The 19685-nt window shown below is 34.7% G+C and overlaps 5 protein-coding genes across 6 annotated transcripts; 4 read left to right on the top strand and 1 right to left on the bottom strand.

Moving 5' to 3' along the window:
• The first annotated feature begins 691 nt into the window (after positions 1-691).
• Gasp (Chitin binding Peritrophin-A domain-containing protein Gasp) lies at positions 692-6421 on the top strand. Of its 2 annotated transcripts, none has more exons than XM_065300867.1 (5): positions 692-835; positions 4318-4527; positions 4611-4799; positions 4867-5077; positions 5969-6421. In XM_065300867.1, the coding sequence occupies exons 1-5, from the start codon at positions 787-789 to the stop codon at positions 6021-6023; spliced, it is 714 nt and encodes a 237-aa protein (XP_065156939.1). In that variant the 5' UTR covers positions 692-786; the 3' UTR covers positions 6024-6421. The 2 variants fall into 2 exon arrangements, with proteins under 2 accessions (XP_065156939.1, XP_065156937.1); XM_065300865.1 differs by lacking the exon at positions 5969-6421 and adding an exon at positions 5326-5763.
• On the bottom strand, positions 6348-9599 carry LOC135790879 (uncharacterized). The gene is made up of 7 exons (XM_065301164.1): positions 9529-9599; positions 9170-9228; positions 7638-7856; positions 7382-7561; positions 6984-7322; positions 6732-6920; positions 6348-6617 (listed from the first exon to the last, which is right to left on the bottom strand). The coding sequence occupies exons 1-7, from the start codon at positions 9597-9599 to the stop codon at positions 6568-6570; spliced, it is 1107 nt and encodes a 368-aa protein (XP_065157236.1). The 3' UTR covers positions 6348-6567.
• Positions 9600-12277: 2678 nt separating this feature from the next.
• On the top strand, positions 12278-14299 carry xit (ALG6/ALG8 family glucosyltransferase xit). The gene is made up of 4 exons (XM_065301247.1): positions 12278-12545; positions 12611-13458; positions 13533-13806; positions 13870-14299. Exons 1-4 carry the CDS (start codon positions 12487-12489, stop codon positions 14264-14266), a joined length of 1578 nt encoding a protein of 525 aa, XP_065157319.1. The 5' UTR covers positions 12278-12486; the 3' UTR covers positions 14267-14299.
• Positions 14300-15209: 910 nt separating this feature from the next.
• On the top strand, positions 15210-16301 carry Ilp7 (Insulin-like peptide 7). The gene is given in 3 exon segments (XM_065300671.1): positions 15210-15701; positions 15766-16135; positions 16137-16301. Coding segments are annotated over 3 exon segments (579 nt in total). The 5' UTR covers positions 15210-15609; the 3' UTR covers positions 16254-16301.
• A 145-nt stretch (positions 16302-16446) lies between these two features.
• LOC135791275 (uncharacterized) lies at positions 16447-19625 on the top strand. Its single transcript, XM_065301631.1, has 9 exons — positions 16447-16705; positions 16766-16912; positions 16965-17572; positions 17634-17840; positions 17936-18132; positions 18191-18365; positions 18417-18676; positions 18727-18967; positions 19346-19625. Exons 1-9 carry the CDS (start codon positions 16570-16572, stop codon positions 19559-19561), a joined length of 2187 nt encoding a protein of 728 aa, XP_065157703.1. The 5' UTR covers positions 16447-16569; the 3' UTR covers positions 19562-19625.
• The last annotated feature ends 60 nt before the right edge of the window (positions 19626-19685 follow it).

The following is a 19685-nucleotide window of genomic DNA, read 5'->3' as shown; positions in this document are numbered from 1 at the left end:
AAATCAGGATGAAAACGAGATCATGATAAAATTTTTAATGAGATACAATGCTCTCACCTTCAGTCGGTATAAAAAGTAGTTATGTAAATAATTTATAACTTTGTGACAATGTCACATTAAATTCTGATTTTGTAGTGCACTATAAAAAAAAGTCTTAATATATTGAGTGCTAAATATGATCTACTCTGAATCATGATGTGGATTACAAGAAAAAGACGCGATATGAAAAAATAAAAGCAACACAGGTAGCCGTAATAAATTCATCAAGCAGGGTTTGGCTCGATCTTGATCTCATTCTTTGCATTGGCGAACGAACTCTACTTTAATCACACATGTTACGCATTTTATGCAACACATCAAATTATGTACGTCTATTTAATCGTTTAATTGAGTTTAATTTGAGTTCAGGTGATTTTTTGAATTTCTAGAAAAATTTATGTTATGCAACCCAAATAACATTTTTTTAAAAATATTTATAGGTTGGAATGTGTAACATAACATAACCTGAAATTTTTTAAAGAAAATTTTTGTTTTTTTGGGTGTTTTTAAGTGTTTACGAGTTTTCTAGTTGTACGACACGAGTTCGGGTGGGCTTGGATACGTCTTTGCCACGACGACGTCGTTTTGCTGGCCGAGAAGAAGTAGAAGAAGGTGGAGCGTGGCAGGGAGGTCGTGATATATAGGTGAGAAAGTGGCCGGTCGCCCGCAGTCTACCTTTAGTTCGTATTGTAGTGACGCTAACTTTAAACATTATTTTTTTTGTTGTTGTTTAATTCGTTTGCCAAAATGAGGAGTCTTGCGTGTGTTCTCATCGTCAGTGCGCTCACATATTCTGGTAAGTACACAAAACAACCGAAAAACACACAAAAACACAAATATTTCTTATAAAACAAATGATATTTAAATATCGTTACACATTTAGGACACATTTAAATGTCAACGTCGAGAAATTCAAAGAAAATGTCTTCACTTTTGTCCCACATTTAAGTTTAAACGTAAAGTTAAATTTAATAAGCATTGTATGTATATTTGGTTGCCTAGATAATTCAAAACGTAGTTTTCGCAAACATTTACGAAACTTTAAAACTTTAAATGTGATCCTAATCGCAGTTAAATGCTTGACGTCTGACATTTTCGCACAATACAGCAGTGAGTCTAAACAATCGAAAGTTTAAACAATGCATGCGCGCGCCCCGGCTGCTGGTAATTAAAAGTGCGTTTAATTAACAACACAGTGACCGAACACTCCGAACTCGCCAAACTCTGCAGATAAATCTGCATTCTACTTGCAATGAATGAAGTTTTGTTTTGTTTTTTGTTTTTTTTTTTCTTCGCGTGAAACAATGGATGTAGACGAACGCAAAAATAGGTTATGGACGTTTTTCTTTTTGTTTTGCCACAAACAATCCAAAGAAAAAAATTTTATTTTTACGGAATGCGGAACTCAATTAAAAAATTATTCCTAGTTAATTACTTACAACTCGCGAGACACACATTGCATTCGAAATGACATTGAACTTTTTCATTGCTAATTTAACTCTCGCGAATCGTTTTCTAATGCGGTTTCATCGCATTGCTAGATGAAGGTCATTCATTTGGTTGCATACTTTTACTAGCTGAAAATTGAGGTTAGTGTTTTAAGTGTATATATTAAGTGTTTTTAATAGAAATGTGATTTTGTGCACTAAAAACGACAAATTCCATCTGTTAAGAAGTGTTTTGTCGAGCGCGGTGGAAAATGGTGAAAGTAAAAACATGACGCCCACGGACCGCAACCGGTTAAGCACACATCGAACGCATACAATAGCACAAAACCACTTTTAGGTTATAACTACATGTAAATCAATGCAGTAAAGCGATTTTTCAATTCCTGGCTAGGAAATTAATAGCGCATTTAGTTAAATTGTTAAATCTTTTGCGTCAATTCCTGCTTCTTGCATAATATTGCTTACCAACTCAACATTTATTTCCTAAAACAAGTTTCTATGCATTCCTATTGGTTGTTTTGTTATCAGCCTGATTTCTGCGAGGCAGCGTGGCTAATGTTAATGTTAATTGCGATTTAATTAAATTATCCGCCTTCGAACATGCAGCAAAAGTTGGGCATTATTTAATCACGTAAAATCCGTATATATTAAATAACTCGGTGCTCGAGTGCGTGCGTGCGATGTTAAAGTTAGAAAGTATTGCGTAACGCAGCCGCGACGCGTTCCAATACGAGAAGTTTGTGTTTTTGTTGCTGTAAATTTTGTTTCGTATTGCGAAGAAACTGGTTGCGGCCGCTAAATACAAATATTACGCGCATATTTAATGCGTATTATGTGATATTGAGTGATGAATATCGCCCAATACAGGAAGAAAGTGAAAATGGTTTAGATTTCAATAAAATAATAACAAACAAAGCAGAAAATGCAAACAGAAGACTAAAAATAACAAAATATGAATTTTTCTTTTAGATTTTATTAAAATACTTGCAAATCACGCTCGAAATTAAGTAAATATTGATTGTAAACTTTAGTTTGTTTAATTTTGTATCGAATTTTATTGATTTTGATACTCGTCTGATGTTTTTTATTAAAATAATTGCAAAAAATTAAAATATGACAAAATATGTGGATTTTGTTGCTTTGTGATTTTTTTAATAGTTTTGTTGGTGTCACAGCGTGATTTCTGGTGTTTTCGTTGGAAAGTCGATTGTGTGGCCACTTTCATGCGCACTGGTGACCAGAAGTCGGCGGTCGGTCGCAAAAGAAATGTAACGCGGACGAAAGAAATCGGAAACTCGCGCCGCGTGAGAGAAATGTCACTCTGACTGGTTTCATCAGGACATATTTTTATATCTTTACACTGTATACAAACATTGATGAGGAAGGAAGAAGCGCATGATTAAAACACCGTGAAAACAATTGAAACAAACAAGCTAATCAACTTTTTTTATTATTATTCTTCTTTTAAATAAGGAATTGTAACAGTACAGCGGAAGAGCTGCAAATAAAATAAAACTATTTCCTTTTGATATAAATAAATACTTTAGATTTTGGTCGTTGAACTTCGGTCGGTTTTTAAATTCACCGCGCGTATTTTGCCAAAAATTGAGTGCAATTTGTATGCGCACAATGCTTAAGCGGAAACAAGCGCATTCTGTGATCACCGACGCCGTATTTTAATAAGAGAAAGCACCAAAAGCGATCAATAACGCTTCGCTTTCTTAAAAATGTTCCATTCCATTGCGTCGCGATCAAAATCGGCCGACATCTTGCTCCAAACAACGCCCATATGTAAAATAGCGCTAATCTAGGCAACACACCCGATGAAACAATAGGCAACCAATATCACATGCTGTAAATGCCAATTACAACGTGTTGGATGTGAAAGAAAATTGATAATGATCATGGACACGATGAAATAGAAATTGAATTCAATTACGCGCGTTGAAGTTGAGTTGTTGAGCATCGACCTAATAATTAATCGGCTAATTGCAATCTTTCACTCGCGTCGGCGCAGTGTGCGACTAATTGTACGGATCGATATTGACTGAATCGACCTTGCGCTTTGTGGATGATGGATTTTCTTTGAAATGTGCGAAAGAAGAGAGTGCGTGTTCGTGCAGCGGCGCTATCTAATCAATGCCGTGGCGGTAATTAGCGTTTTAAGGCCTAGAAAGCCGCCACGCGAAGGAAAGGAGAAAAGTTGGCACTTGGAACAAATATTAATTGAATTTCGTTCGTCACGGGACATTAAACGCCGTTTACGCGTTGCATTCCATTGGAAAAACAGCAAATGCGGGCATACAACGAGCACACGGCTTGAAAAATTAACTGTATTATATAGAAAGGTGAATATCAAAACGATAATTACCACAGTCGTGTTTGAAGGACACATTTATGGCATTGCAAAGCAAAGCGAAGATTTGTGACTTTCGATTGTCGCATTTGAATAATTTACATCTGTGTCATGATTGAAACTGAAGGTGCGGAGCGTTTTCATTTACATTTCACTTTATTCTAATGCTAGGCAACCAAATGCACACACTCAGATGGGTTTTGAAAGCACATATTGCATAAGTAAAGTATTTTAACACTCAAATTCCAAGAGACTCGTTAAAATGTTAATTTCTGCCATCCTGCGCAGTGCAAATGTCATTTTTAAATTAAACACGCCTTCAAATGTTGACGCGGTGTGCTTGGAAATGTCAGTGATGTAACTTTCACATGGCTTCTACATAAATTACATGCATGCAAGGATTAAGTGATTATATTGATAAGAAGCATTAGTTCAACTTATGTCATTAAAATTTGAAATTTTTGTGGTTTTTAGCATACGCACAGGAGAGCTTCAAATGCCCCGATGATTTCGGCTTCTATCCACATCACACATCCTGCGATAAATACTGGAAGTGTGATAACAATGTCGCCGAATTGAAGACGTGCGGTAATGGCTTGGCGTTCGATGCCAGTGACTCCAAGTTCCTCACTGAGAACTGCGACTACATTCATAATGTCGAATGTGGGGAGAGGTCACAATTGGGTGAGTGCGCATGCGCAGTAGTGCAAAACCAACATTTTGCCAGTAGGCGTGGCTCTTGGATATATTTTTATGTTTTTTTATAGAACCACCAATTGGTACAACGCATTGTGAACGTTTGTATGGTATCTTTGCTGATGCTGCCAAATGTGACGTTTTCTGGAACTGCTGGAACGGTGAAGCTTCTCGTTATCAATGCTCACCTGGTTTGGCTTATGATCGTGAAGCTCGTGTTTGTATGTGGGCTGATCAAGTACCAGAATGCAAAAATGAAGGTTAGAATTAATTTTTATTTTTTTTTTAATAAAAAAGTTAAATTTTTTTTTTTTTTTTGATTTATAGAAGTTGCTGGTGGTTTCGCTTGCCCAGCCGCTGGTGAAGTATCCAACTCTGGTACATTCTCGCGTCATGCCCATCCAGAAGACTGCCGCAAGTATTACATCTGTTTGGAAGGTGTACCAAGAGAATATGGATGCCCTATTGGCACCGTTTTCAAAATTGGTGACTCAGATGGCACTGGCAACTGTGAAGACCCCGAAGATGTTCCCGGATGGTAAGTTAACCTCAAAAAACTCTAAAAAATTCTAAATTTTCAACTTTTTCTTTAATTTTCTACATTCTATAACAAAATAATGTAATATATACTAATTGCATGTCACATGACACTTTACACTTTGAACAAAATGTCCCTGAATGTTTATTTTTTTAAATTTAAATTTGCTGGTGTTGTAAATGTAAAAATTTGATGGGTTTTTTTCTCTTTGGCGATATTTTGCATTGTGTTTGCGTGTGTGTCCACAGCGAGGATTACTACGGTGACCTGGACCTGAAGAGCATCCGCAAGAGCGAACTCCTCGCCGGTCTGAGCTCCAGCTCCAGCCACAAGAGCAAGACGAACACGGCGGCGGCTCCCAAAACTAAACAACAGCCACGTCCCACGGCCAATGCGCGCCCCAACCAGGACCAGGCTTAAATTAAATCCCAAGCCCCTTTGTGTTGAAATTTAACCCCCTCCACAACACCATCAAAACAAAATTCAAGTCGAGATCATTCGTACCCACCGAAAACAAATTATGCGTGTGTCGAAAACAAGAAACAAAGAAACAAATGGTTTTTTTTTTAATTTAGTGAAATTGTTTTTGTTTGTTTTTTCTTTTTTTATTATTAATGGAAAGCGATTGCGATGACGCTTCATCTTTTTTTGTAAAAAAATAAGAATAAACTATTATTATTAAGGAAGACGTTTAGTTTTTGATCGATACACCAGCATTCCATGAATCACACTCTCTAAAAATTAATTCTTATTAATTAATGTTCTTAAATTACTTTCTCTTGCACTCTATTATTTATATTTTAATAATATTAATGAGTCACAACTAAAAAATAACTCAAATTTTTTTTAAATTTTTTAATTTGTTTAAAAATAAATTGTTTGATTTTATAGCGAGGATTATTACAAAGACGTCGACTTGAAGGCGTTAAAGAAATTAGGATATTAACAGGACGAACTGTGTGATTAACGAGAAGCTGTCCGATCGTCCTTGTCGTCCTGCGACCGCGACTTCCTCACCGGGTGTCAACACTAAACTCTTCCAAATCGAGAAACGATTTACGACAAATCGCCGAGTCACTAATTAGTTTTTTTTTATATTTTGTTTATTATTTTATGTGTTAATTACTTGCCAGGATCACAATTTAGACATCAAGACAAGATACAAACCGAGAAACATGAAAAAATACATAAATTGTTATTGTTTTATGGATTTATGCGATTAGCTAGTATTTTTATTCGATGTACGTGTAATAAATCACAAATCATGTAATATATTACAATTAAGTTTTCGTATATATATTGATTAAGTCAATAATAAACAAATAAACAAATTAAATACAAAAATAGGAATAATTATTTTAAAGTTACTTAAATTTACTTACGTATGGAAGTGAATAGTCAAAATCAACAATTAATTTTTTAATTGTCAAAAAAAATTGTTGATTTCAAGTTGTTTTAGTGTTTTATGATATTTTATGATGTTTTATGGTTTAAAATCCCAATTGGTTTCCTTGAAATTCATTTTGGAATTGATCAGCATCTAAAAATAGAAAATATTTCAAAAATTTGTAATAAGACAATGTTGGAGTTGCGGTATAAGTTCCGAACATATGTTTTCCAATGTATTTTTAAAATAATAATATGTTATAATTACCTTTAAATATCCTGCAAGGATAATTATAAGGAAAATCACAATAATGTTTATTGGGATTAAAGTTAAGTCCATATGGACAGTCTTGTTCGATTACAACGTCATCCCAGCAATTAATAAACTTATTACAATGAGGTCCAGCAAATTGGCCACGTGGATGAAGACAATATTTCTTCAAATCAGGATTTCCAGCTGAAAATTATTATTTTTTATAACATAAATAATGTTTTTATTAAAATAATGATTTATACTTACGTGTTGGGAATGTAACAACAGGTGGCAGTGTTGGATGCGTTACAATCGGCCGCCATGTTGTTGTAGTGGTAGTAGTAGGATGTGGTAATATAACAGGTCTTGGAGTGGAAACTTGTGGAGGATTTCCGAATCCAGGTGGTTCAATAGTATAAATAGGTCCACCTGGATTAGGTCTATACGGAGGTCTTATCGGGTCGATAATTACTGGAGGCACTGCTTGTATTGGTGGAGGTTTGACTGTTGGTTTGGGACCAGGTGGTAATGAAGGTGGTGATGTTGGAGGTACATAGCTGCCATCTGTTGGCCAACCGTTTGAACCGCCCAAAACTACTGGGATTTCTATAAAACAAACAAATTTTATAAAGAAGGTAATAAATTAATTTATTTGACTAAATTACCTTTAATTGGTTTACCATTGCAGTTAACATTCCAAATATAATCACAGAATCCTTTGGGATTAAACACTAAAGTTGCTCCGCAAAATTGTTCAACAACATTACCGTCCCAACAGTTTACGAAAGCATTACAATAACGACTTTGGAATGTTCCACGTGGGTGAAGACAATATTTATATAAATCTATAAACATAACCTCAATTAACAACTTTTAAAACCTTTAAAACTTTTTTTTATTGTATCACAAATTTTAACTTACCGTTTGATGATGATGGTGGTAGTGAAGGAGGTTGAACTACAGGTGGTTGTACAGGAGGTTTCACAGGAGGCAGTATTGGACCGATGGGCTGGACGGGCCTGATTGTTGGACGGTGATTCACATGAATTGGCTCGATGATCGGCGGCGAATTGCCGTTTTCGTACTCGCCTGGATCATTAACCGGGCCCTGCGGCACGTTAATGCCCGGTTGAAATTCGCCTGCAAAAAGTTTATATAAAGTAGGTATAGTTATGTAACTATAAAATTACAAAAGATTAACAACACTTTTAAAAAATTTTATAGCAAAATGAAAAATAATTATATGTAAGGTTTGGGTATCCTATTATAACTTGCGCATGCGATAACGATCGATGTCTTACACTTAAAAGGAGTTGTCAGGAATCACGGTTGGTGAATTTTTGCACCGCATAATGAAGTTCATGACTTGCACAAAGTTTTTAATAGAAAAAAATACTGTAAAATGCAGGGTTGCAAGTATTATTATATGTGGAGTGTTTGTTTGGTTGCCTATAGACACTCAAAAATATTTTATGGTAAATCTTGCTTTATATCGCGACTTTGTCTCCATAGTTTTCAATAAAAATGTCATAAATTTTTACCTTTCACTTGTATTTGTCAATTCCAACAACAAAATTTGCAATTTTATTTAAATAAATAAGAAATGCTTATAATGCACTGTAGCGCCATCTCAAATTTTAGTATATTACTAAGTAAAAAAAAATTATTCGCATAATTTTACATCAAAAAAATGTTTGGAGCTTATTTCCCTAATATTAAAATTCATATCATCCACGTTTCAATATTTCCTTGATTCGCTTTAATAAACATCACAATTTCTTCTTCGTAATATCGTAATATCATGTATACGTTGAATTAATATGAATTACGCCAAGTAAATTGAGACTCTCATACCGTTAACAGAAAAAGTAAGCTCATAATACTCCGCCGACGTTGTCGACTCCGGTTTTTCTCGACTTTGATCTTCTTTTGTGTTCGCGGAGTTATTAAATCCTACACTTTGTAATACTCCACTTGTTTGACAATTCACTTTAATTAATATAACACTAAACAATACTAGCTCTACATTCTTTATCATTATCTCCAATTTTATTATGATTATTTTCGTATAAAATAAATTCAAAAAACGACTTGAAACATTTGAACTTGTTGAAGACTTTTGTCGGATTGTGAAGCATACGACATTGAAATGTTGTTATATACTCGGAAACTCGCCAAATTTGTCTCACGGTGATTCGAGTCCACTTCAGCAGACAGAGCGATGATTATGTCGCGTTGAACTTGAATCGAATTAAACGAAACAAAACGCGTAACAAACCGAGTGTAAATTTTCATTGCGTACGATTACTGATGTTATAATGTTATAAATCTTCATTTATCAAGAAGTTAATGACTGTAAAGAGCAAAAGGAAGTCATTTCTTGTATTTTCAATGTTTTAATTGTGAAAGACAGGAAGTTAAATCGAAATATAAATGATATTTAAGTGACTTACCATTGAGGAACGGATTTTCTTCATAAACTCTTAATAATTTTCCATTTAAAACACAAAAACTATTGATAGCAATCAATAAAATATAAATTAATTTATTTTTTGATACTATAATCATTTTTTTATATTTTTTGTCTTTCTAAATGAATTAATGTTTCACCAGCGATAATAATTCGAATTTTGGCGATGCAATGTCAAGTGCATCGCTTTATATCTTCGCTGAGGAACCGCAACGCTTTTTTCTGCGTACGTCATTGGCCAAAAACAGTTTTTTTTCTTTTCGGTTTATTTTTATTGTGAGTATTTTTGGTGGTCGCGCCTTTTCGGCTCGGCTTTTGCCCGTGGACGTCATTATTTCTCGCCGGGCTGATTGCGGATCGCTATTCTTCTTCATCCTCTTACGCAAACTCGTCTTCTTCGTCTTCGTCTGCATCTTTGGCTAACCATCTTAAAGACCTGTCTTTTGAGGGTTCAGGGCACGTATCGTTACTTCATTAAAGCAAATAAAAAGCACGCGATGAGCGAAAAGTCAATCAAGCGTAAAATCCCAACTTAATAAAACATTTAAAAGCAAATATAAAGAAATTAATGCGTTAAAATGTGTGTAAAACAATCAGTTGAATAAATATGTTGACCTTAAAGACGCAGAGAAAATTGGAGGCATTAGATTTACTTGGAATTAAAAATAAAATAAAGTTTAAAGTGTTTTTTGAGGTTTTCTACATGTTATAATGAATATAATTACAGTTTTGCACAAATTAGTCTTCATTTGACCAAATCTATTAAATATTTCAAGGTTGATACAAGAGAACATTGTGAAACAGTCGAAACAGTTTGAAGTTGGAGTCATTTTTCATTGTTTGTTGTTTTCGATTTTTGTTTGTGAAGAATCTGCTTTAGTTTCAGACGATTTGGACTTCTTTAGACTTTCAGAACGTCAAACGAAGATGAATGATAAACTAAGTTGATTTATTAACATGTCACTCACAATCTGACTGTATATAATTTTTTTCTTTTCAATCTCAAATATTTTCCATTTAATTTTTTTTATCTCTAATATAAAAATGAATCGCAAAATCTGTTGGTAAGCGCATAACTCAACAACGCCTAGACCAATTGGGCCAATTCTTTTTTTAAAGTGTTCGTTAAAGTCCAAGGATGGTTTATACGGCAAAAAAAATTCGAATAATTGCCGGGAAAACCTTAAAGGCAGCCCTTTTCTACAGGATAAAAGTTGGCATTGAGCTTCAATCATAGTTATAGTTAAATAGTTGAATCCGAGATGGCGCGCTGAAGTGAATTATTAGCTACTAGCTTTAACCCACGGCTTCGCTCGCGAATATCTAAAATAATGAATTTGCTTCCGTACGCGTAGGTAGTCACAGAAGAAGTAACAATGAAGTAGAAGGGCGGGAAATTTAAAATGGCTGAAAGTATAGTCTATGGAAGTATAGTGTACCGTCTCCATATTGTAGTCACTTGGATTTGATGTTGACGCAGCTGTCGGTAATACAGTGTGATAATACAGTGTGATGGTACTATAGTACTTAGGTTTGAGCTTCATTGCTGGAATGCTAGATGGCGTTAAAGTAGTCAAATAGCCAGATGCAGAGGTATTATTGGCTAAACAATTTCTTTATTTTATTTAAAAAAGAATTTTTTTATTAAATAAAAAGTAGCCTATAACCATTCGGGGACCACTAAGAATATGTGTACAAATTTTCATGATGATCGGTTAAGTAGTTTTTGCGTGAAAGTGTAACAAACATCAGGACTTTCGCATTTATAATATTAGTAGGGATTCTTTATATAATTAATTTCTTCAAAATAAAATTGCGAATCTTATTGATAGAATTGACACATACTATGTCTAGAACAAGAGAGTAAAAACGAATTACATTTTTATTAAAAATTACCGAGACGAAGTCGTGGGCAAAAGCTAGATTCAATATAAATCACGTTTTATTTTATTTTTACGCCTTTTTTGGTTTTAAATTTCATTATGTGCATGTCCGATGCATAATTATCAATTAATGTTGCGGTTTCAGACATGATAACGCAATGAAAAAGCTCTCAAGTTAAAAAATACAGCCCTTCTTACAATGAGTAATGACCAGGCAATTTTTACACCTTTAAATGTAGATTACTTAAGAAAAAGTCCCGTTGCATGCGATGCATTGGACACGGCCACATCCCGCGAATAAAATGAATGTTGATCGTTTGGATATCCCGTTGCAGGACCATCGCACACCTTTTTCTGCCTGTGGAACCCTGCAGAATGCAGAAATATACAAATGCACTTGACATCATCGGTCGCGAGAGCAAATATTGCGTCACGAGACGCCAACACAGATGAAATCAGCCGAAAAAGTTCATCGACACTTTGTTCTTGTGAATTTTGGAGTGTAAATAATAAAACTCACAAAAACAGTTAGATATTAACTAAAAACACAATTTACATAATTAATCTTTAATTATAATATATTTTATTAGTTTTTTTTTAGTGATTTGTGTTAAATTTGCATTGATTGCGGTATAAATCAGCTTTTTGTAAACTTGAAAGACTTATGTGTTCAATTAAAGCGCCGCCTTGGTGGAGGTTGACTTGCGAAATCGAGTAAAGAAGACTCTGAAGATATTTTAAGAAAGAGAAGCGCTTCAAACACGTTGAAAGCTTTTTTGTGTTCAACATTCCACGCAAATCAAAGAGAATACAATTCATTTATACAATGCATCCAATTATTTTAAGTTTAAGCTTTAGTTAAACTCAATCTTAACTTACAACTTGGTTAAAACAAGAATTTGTTAGTTTTTAAGTTTATTTAGTTTAAAATTAAATAAAAATAGTTGTCAGTTTTGATTATTAACGTTATTTGCTTGTTTTTTGTGTTTTACATTAACATAACTCTGTAAAAATTTTAAACAAAGCAAAAGTACAAATAAACTATCAAGTTTGTTTAGTTTTAAAAGTTAATAACACGTTTATAGTCAATTTATTGCTAAAAATAAAATTATCTTAAATTAAATACAACTCTGTCTGCATAGAAATCATACACAACATTTGATTCCTAACCAAAATCTGCAATGCGCCGAGAACTCCGAACTGAATCAAAACAAATCTTTACAGTCCGCGTATATGATCGTCATGTTGGCCACCTTTTGATTTCAAGCTTTTTACGTGTTTCAAGTAAAGATTAGTGAAGTAAGTGAAGATGTGCTAACTAGCAATCATGACTAGGTTATCCCCAACTAAAAAACAGCAATGTAATCACTAAAATTAACAATATTTAACCACAAAGTGACAAAATCAAACAATAAACATGTTCTGGGCATACACTGTTTTAATCTCTTGCATCAAAGCACTTCTTATTCCTGCATAGTAAGTAAAAAGACACATATAAACAAAAATACAAATATAACTAACTTTAATATGTTTCACTCTAGTCGATCAACTGATTTTGAAGTCCATCGAAATTGGCTGGCTATAACACACAACATAAGCATTTCTCAATGGTATTTTGAAGAAACATCTGAATGGACACTGGACTATCCACCTTTATTTGCTTGGTTTGAGTTTATCCTCTCTCAATTTGCACAGTTTTTTGATGCTGATATGTTGAAAGTAGAGAATTTAAACTATGCATCAGAAAATACAGTGCTATTTCAAAGAATGTCAGTAATTATCACTGATATTGTGTATTTTTATGGTGTATATTTGTGTATAACCATCTTGGGTAAAGGCAAAAGATCAGAGATAATTTTGCCAATTTTGATGTTGGCAAATCCTGGCCTACTGATGGTGGATCATGTACATTTCCAGTACAATGGTATAATGTATGGAATATTATTGATTTCAATTTGTAAAATTATGCAGAGAAAAGTACTGCAGGGTGCGTTTTGGTTCACAATTCTGCTGTGCATGAAACATATTTATGTATACATTGCACCTGCTTACTTCATCTACTTATTGACAACTTATTGCCTGACAATTAAATCAAAACCTAGTGCTATCAACAATAAACCTTCAAAAGAGAAAGCTAAAGTTAAAGATAATGGAAAAAATGGCAATGAAACAGAGGAATCCATGGTTATTAAGTTGAATTTTATCAATTGTTTAAAATTAGGTGCTATTGTTGTTGGGATAGCTGTGATTACATTCCTGCCATTTGTTGGTCACATTGATCAAGTGCTAAGTCGTTTGTTTCCGTTCAAACGAGGATTGTGCCATGCTTATTGGGCTCCTAACTTCTGGGCTTTGTATAATTTAGGTGACAAAGCTGCAATGATTGTAGGTAAGTTCAAAAACATCAAAAAACTAATAAATTCTAAAAAAAACAAATTTTAAATATAAAAATCAATATTTTAGTATCAAAAATGGGTTTAAATTTAAACATGGAAAAAGCCTCGATGACAGGTGGACTAGTCAAGGAATATTCCCACAATGTGTTACCTAACATTTCACCAAAGATGACAATTCTTCTTGTAGCCATCACAATGATGCCTGCTATAGTAAAACTAGCGAAATCTACGCACAAACCGAATAATTTCATCAGATGTATTGTGTTATGCGCATTATCTTCGTTTATGTTTGGATGGCATGTCCATGAGAAGGCTATTTTAATGGCAATCATTCCTTTATGGTAATTTATATAACATATATTAATATACATCAATAAATTAAAATATAAATTTATTTTTTACAGCATTTTGGCAGTAGTTGAACCAGGCGATACCAAAGTTTATCTTCTACTATCTACTGTAGGACACTTTTCTTTGTTTCCGCTCTTATTCCCTCCGAATTTGTTATTCATCAAATTGACTTTGGTGATTTTACATTCCGCGTACGCGTTTTATAGTTTGCACAATTTGCATCCATTTCAATTTTGTCAGTTTACGCTACCGATGCTCAACAGTGTAGAGAGTATGTACACATTGGGCTTGCTGCCAGTTTTCTTGTACTGCGAAATTCTGCACGGTTTTATTCCAGTTATCAACGGCTATCAGTTTCTGCCGTTGATGATTACTTCTGTATACTGTGCACTAGGAGTGACTTATTCATACGTTAAATATTATGTCTATTTTCTTATGAAGTGTAAATAGTGTTAATAAAAGTTGTAGATGGTTACATTTAAATTGTTCATTAGTTTTGAATGGACGCAATAAGTTTAGGTTGATATCTAAGTCATTTTAACATTATTTATCCATTGCATATCATTTCATCAGAAGTAAATTAAAGAAATATTGCAAACATCAGCTGCCATTGTTTTTATAGTTTGATTATTAATGGGACCGCGGGATGGCGCTAGGATGCACTATTCTGAAATAAATTCGTTACGGAGATTTTTAGTTCTCGGTTTGCAGTTCTACGTGTTTGTTTGTTTTGACAAAAAACTATACATTCGATATATCTTGTTTTATCGCGCGATAACCAGATAAACACACTGGTTCAGTATAACTCAAATATGAGTTTCACTATTTTATAGAAAATCTAAATAAAATTGAATTTTAAAATATAAATAAATTGAATAAAAATAAGCAAAGAGGAAAATATAGTCTTTATTATATTTAGATGATGCTAAAATGCACTTTTCTGGATTAAAGTCGTGGAGCTGATTTCTCAGCAAATGTTTGTTGGTGTGAGTGAGTTGTGCGTTAGTTTAGTATTAGTATTTTTGTATTACATCTACTGTAATGCTGTAATACTCTTTGTTTCTAAAAAAAAACTCGATTCAACCCACTATTGCGTGATAAGCAGATAATAATCCGTTCGCCATGACTCTTTACTGAATTCAATTTGATACAAAATATAAAAATACATTTCACTGTCTAAAATCTAACAAAAATCAAAAATTTTCTACAAAAAAATTAATTTCTTTATTTATTGAAATTTATTCTTCATTAATCAAGTATTAATCAAGTCCTGAACATGTTAAACAACTCAAATAATCTGCGATTCCTTGTATTATTCCATTACAAAACATTTCCACTATACTTTTGCTTTTAAATTGATTTTAATCACATTTAAGTGATAATTCTCTTACTAATTAATTTCGTACGGATTGTTTACACAAAACCCACTCAACGCTTTCGCTAATGTAGCAATAATCACGCTGAAATGGCCCTGCGACCATCTCGTGTCATCAAACATCGTAAAATGTGTGTTTGATCAAAGTTGGCAGGCGATTATACCGTCACAAACCGCCCCACGCTCTTGCATTCATACGCGAAACCAACGCAATCAGTGCGTCGGTGGCGGCTGCGCTTAAAAACACCTCTATCTACCCCAAGAGGCAGTTACTCCACCACCGACCAAGTTACGCAGTTCTTTGCCAACTATCGAAGAGATAACATCCTACAATTTTATCGAGTGCCAGCAAACACACAACTATTGAACAAGTATCAAGAGGATTGCGCAAAAAGGTGGTTGCAGTAGTGGTCGAAGGATGTGGTTGTCGCTGACGGCATTCTTCGCCGTTTGCGTATTTCTCGTCGACACTTTGACGAATCGCGAGTTGGAATTAAAATTTCAATTGAGGTACAAAGCATTATATTCATAAAAAACATCAAAAAAACCTTAAAATTTTGTTTTTAAAACATAGAACACCAGGCGAATGGGAAAAAGAATGGCACCAGGAGAGGTACTCGCGTTGTCGCGACAGTATCACGCGCCATCTTCGCTGGGCCTGCGAAAAAGACATCTACAAACTAAAACGATCTGAAGCCAGAGATATTTTCGCCCTCAAACGCTCCGAAAACATTCAACCCAATGAAGAAACCGAAGATGAAGAAGAAAAATTCACAATCAATAATGTCAACGCCTTTAAAGACACAGAAAGTCAACCAGAAATACTCGAAACAGAGGAATATGATAAATATCCATGGTTAAACCAAAAACTAGCGATGGGACTCATACGCACCAGGCGTGGACTCTCCAAAAGGTCCGGTGTTATCACTCAAGAATGTTGCAGTCCCAAAGGATGCACCTGGGAGGAATACGCCGAGTATTGTACGCAAAACAATCGAAAAGTACCACACAAACGATACCAGTACGTTTACGACTATTAAAGACACATCAATAATGAAATAAGAAATCAATTAACATCAATATATTATGGGAAATGTATTAAGTTTATAAATATTTAAACAATTTACGTTTGTGGCTGGAATTTTAACTTTTGTTGGTTATATATCATTGAAATATAAATAAATAAAGTTTAATATAATGATATTTGTGTATTTCTATGTATTTATCCATCATTTTGTTTTTTTGTGTTTTTTTTTATTAAAAATCATGTTTTGACAGTTTAATTTAATGTCAATAATTTTTTTCCAACTATTAAACATTTGGCTTTATTTTTTGTGCAATATTTCTTTATTTTTTACTATTTTGACAAATTTCCAAGATGCATTACAAGCAAATGAAACTCACCGACGTGTGGCGGATATGTAACAAGATCCGCGCCGCCATTTTCCGTGTTGGGTTCAATTTGTGGGATTATTATGCACCTTTGGATCCATATAAAAACGGATTAATCTCAGGTTCTTAAACATTTTTACTTTTCTTGTTATTTTTTTAACTTTTTAAACATTTTTAAATAGAATCTGCGTTTGTGTCGGTTCTAAATGGTCCCCTTCGATCAACCATTGGTTTATCTGATTATGAAATCGGAGAATTGACTGATTACTTCCGTGTTTCCGACGGGAGAATATTCTACACACAGTTTTGTGAAGTTATCAACAACAGCGGTATATTTTTTACTATTTCCACTAATTTTATGCATAAATATTATTCCTGCAGTTCCGGAATTTACCCAAAACGCAAACCTTGTCACTGGTCTTGAATGGGAAGACCCACTTCAAGTAAACCGCTTAAGTCAATCCGAAGAACGCCGTTTGAGTCTTCTCATCACCAAAGTAGCATGCGTCGTCAATCTACGCAAACTTGTTTTGCGTCCGTTTTTTCAGGATTATGAATTAGTTGCGAAAAACAATGGCACCGTTACACTCGCTCACTTTGCGCGAGTGTTAAACTTTTTAAACATCACACTATCCGCTGATGACTTCAATTTATTAGTGAAAAAATACTTAAAAGACTCCTACACAGTTAATTATGTAGCATTTGTCGCTGCTATTGAAGAAACAGTTCAATACCTAGAAAAACATGGCGTCTTGGACCTCGGAGGTGACTTGATGAGTCAATTCCCTGGAAGAGTGATAAATGCAGAACTTCCAAAACTTCCACGGCCTGAAATAGGGAAAGTAATGGCGGCGAGTGTCTTCGGAAAGCAAAGCATCTTTCATCCAGCGTTGGAACTTCCACCACAGACTAAAACATTGATTGAATTGATCAGATCCATCCAGAGATATGTTTATCAGAATAGAATACGTGTCAACGAGTGGTTTACAGTATATATAACTTTATAATTACCTTTTTATATTTACTAACGTAGTTTTTACTGCATAATAGAACTTTGATCCGTTGGGACAAGGAAAAGTAACGGTTTCACAGTTTCATCGAGGGTTAGACGCAATGGGAATGAGCGGTTTACGTCGGTTGTATTTATCGCTACCTGAAGTGAAGACAATTTGTATACAATATGCAGATCCGATAGATCCATCGAGGGTGTGCTGGAAGACATTCGAAGACGATGTAAATCAAGTTTTTACAGTCAAAGTAAGTAGAAATATTTTATAACCTTAATGTTTATACATAACCTCTCCTTACCTGCACGTTTATGACTATAATTTCTAAAATTTACATATTTCTAGGAATTAGAAAAAGCGCCAATGTTACAAGTTGTCTCGCCACCCCGTGAAGTCGAAGAACTCCCCAATATCGGCTCAAGAGACTGGGCGAAGGTCGAAGTCTCCCGTCGTGAACTCTGCGAAGAGACCGTTAGCAAAGTTAAGAACCGCATCATGCGGCGCCGAATCCTTCTTAAACCAGTCTTCCGCGACTATGACAAGTAATACTCTTTCTATAATCTGCAATAAATGTATATTAATGATAATTTTCTATTGTAGACACAATAATGGTCATGTTTCACGTTCGCAAATGCGTCAGAGTATGCTTTCGAATGGAATTCTCTTGTCTGATGAAGAATTATATGCGCTTGAAGAACGTTTTAATGATGATATTGGCTTCAATTACTTTTGGTTCTTGCGAGAAGTTGAACCTAAACCACATGAGGAACCATTAGTTAATAGATTATACATTTTAAAATCAAATTTTAATGATTATTGTTTGTAGTTTACCGGGTTTTTCGAAGCAATGCAAAAAGTAAACGCTCCGAAGAAATGCAAACCTGTCGATCGTAAAGAACACGATATTATTTTAATCTTGGCGAAGATAAAAGGAAAAGCAGTGCGTGAACGCATAAGAGTTTTACAATTCTTGGAAGATTTCGATGTATGCAACCAGCAAGTCATTCTCAAAGAGAATTTCAAGCGTGCTTTGTCAAATTGCCGATTTCATTTGACAGATACCGAATATGAAACGCTGTTTAAAGTGTAAATATTATTTATCGTTGATATCATTTTACTTATGAAGTAAATTTTAGGTTTGCGTCGCCGGTTCGACCTGGTTGTGTTGATTACAAGCGTTTTGCTGAGGTAATCGAAGAAGCGTTCACGCAAGCATGTCTGGAGCGTGCTCCACTGATTATTCCAGTACAGCATGTGCCAACGCGTGATTGTGAACGCAACTTCCTCAACTTCGACGAGCGCCGCACACTTTCAATCGGCATTCAGAAGCTGAGCAAGAAGCCGGAATTGCAGATGAATCTAATGTCGATCTTTGAGGTAACAAGCCGCCCCCGCGTGTATCCCACGCAATCTATTGCCTTACTTAGGTTGACATCATTTTTAACAACGGAATCGTTGCCATTCCGATTTGTATTCGTAATACTATTTCATGATTTGCGATTTCGATTTGTTGTGCTGTAGTGAATTGATGTTCACACTTGTTGCGGCGGCGTCGATTGCTAGTTATTTTCTATTGGCGGTGAAATTCCAAGAAGGCCCGTGTTTACTATGCGCGTATCAACCCTTATTAAAAGTTACGACCGCCTTGCGGCGCGAAATAAAACCTTCGGCAAACATTTGCGCGACACAATTCCTAATGATTGCGGCGCGGTGAAAGACAGCGCGTAAATTACTTTGTTTGCTTTGCCCGTGCAGGACTACGACAAGACGAAGTGTGGCACGATTTCCCAAGAGCATTTCTTGAAGGCGTTATCGCTACGAGGCATGTATAACTTGATTTCCCGGTCGGAATTCGACATGATCTGCAAATGCTTCAGTTTCGAACGTGGATTACGCGACGAAATTGATTATCGCGCTTTTATTAAAGCATTGGATATCCTGCATGCTACTGACAAGTATAATCCGTTTTAAATTGCAATTACTGTTTGTAAAATTTGAAGTTTTTGTGATCAGAATAAATTCACATTTGAATGTAGCGCTGTTCATTTGTTAGTTGGGGATTGTGAAGTAGCGTGGAGTAGAGGTCGCTGTGTTC

This window comes from Atheta coriaria, unplaced genomic scaffold (assembly GCF_025399875.1).
Source record: "Atheta coriaria isolate IRGN ID8LTWV9N9 unplaced genomic scaffold, Caltech_Dcor_3.1 hic_scaffold_4_pilon, whole genome shotgun sequence".
In the NCBI taxonomy this organism is placed as follows: domain Eukaryota; kingdom Metazoa; phylum Arthropoda; class Insecta; order Coleoptera; family Staphylinidae; genus Dalotia; species Dalotia coriaria.
Note: the sequence above shows the minus strand (reverse complement) of the source record. Positions and strands in the feature narration are given on the sequence as shown.

Excerpts from the sequence above, each read along its gene's own strand:
- Gasp (XM_065300865.1), top strand. The coding sequence starts at position 787 with ATGAGGAGTCTTGCGTGTGTTCTCATCGTCAGTGCGCTCACATATTCT. Across the intron at positions 836-4,317 it reads CAGTGCGCTCACATATTCTG|CATACGCACAGGAGAGCTTC; the intron begins GTAAGTACACAA and ends TGTGGTTTTTAG. Across the intron at positions 5,078-5,325 it reads CCCGAAGATGTTCCCGGATG|CGAGGATTACTACGGTGACC; the intron begins GTAAGTTAACCT and ends GTGTGTCCACAG.
- xit (XM_065301247.1), top strand. The coding sequence starts at position 12,487 with ATGTTCTGGGCATACACTGTTTTAATCTCTTGCATCAAAGCACTTCTT. Across the intron at positions 13,459-13,532 it reads CAAAGCTGCAATGATTGTAG|TATCAAAAATGGGTTTAAAT; the intron begins GTAAGTTCAAAA and ends TCAATATTTTAG. Across the intron at positions 13,807-13,869 it reads ATGGCAATCATTCCTTTATG|CATTTTGGCAGTAGTTGAAC; the intron begins GTAATTTATATA and ends TATTTTTTACAG.
- LOC135791275 (XM_065301631.1), top strand. The coding sequence starts at position 16,570 with ATGCATTACAAGCAAATGAAACTCACCGACGTGTGGCGGATATGTAAC. Across the intron at positions 17,841-17,935 it reads ATCAAGTTTTTACAGTCAAA|GAATTAGAAAAAGCGCCAAT; the intron begins GTAAGTAGAAAT and ends ACATATTTCTAG. Across the intron at positions 18,677-18,726 it reads TATGAAACGCTGTTTAAAGT|GTTTGCGTCGCCGGTTCGAC; the intron begins GTAAATATTATT and ends AGTAAATTTTAG.
- LOC135790879 (XM_065301164.1), bottom strand. The coding sequence starts at position 9,599 with ATGCAGACGAAGACGAAGAAGACGAGTTTGCGTAAGAGGATGAAGAAG. Across the intron at positions 7,323-7,381 it reads CAATGGTAAACCAATTAAAG|AAATCCCAGTAGTTTTGGGC; the intron begins GTAATTTAGTCA and ends TTTGTTTTATAG. Across the intron at positions 6,921-6,983 it reads TGTTGTTACATTCCCAACAC|CTGGAAATCCTGATTTGAAG; the intron begins GTAAGTATAAAT and ends AATAATTTTCAG.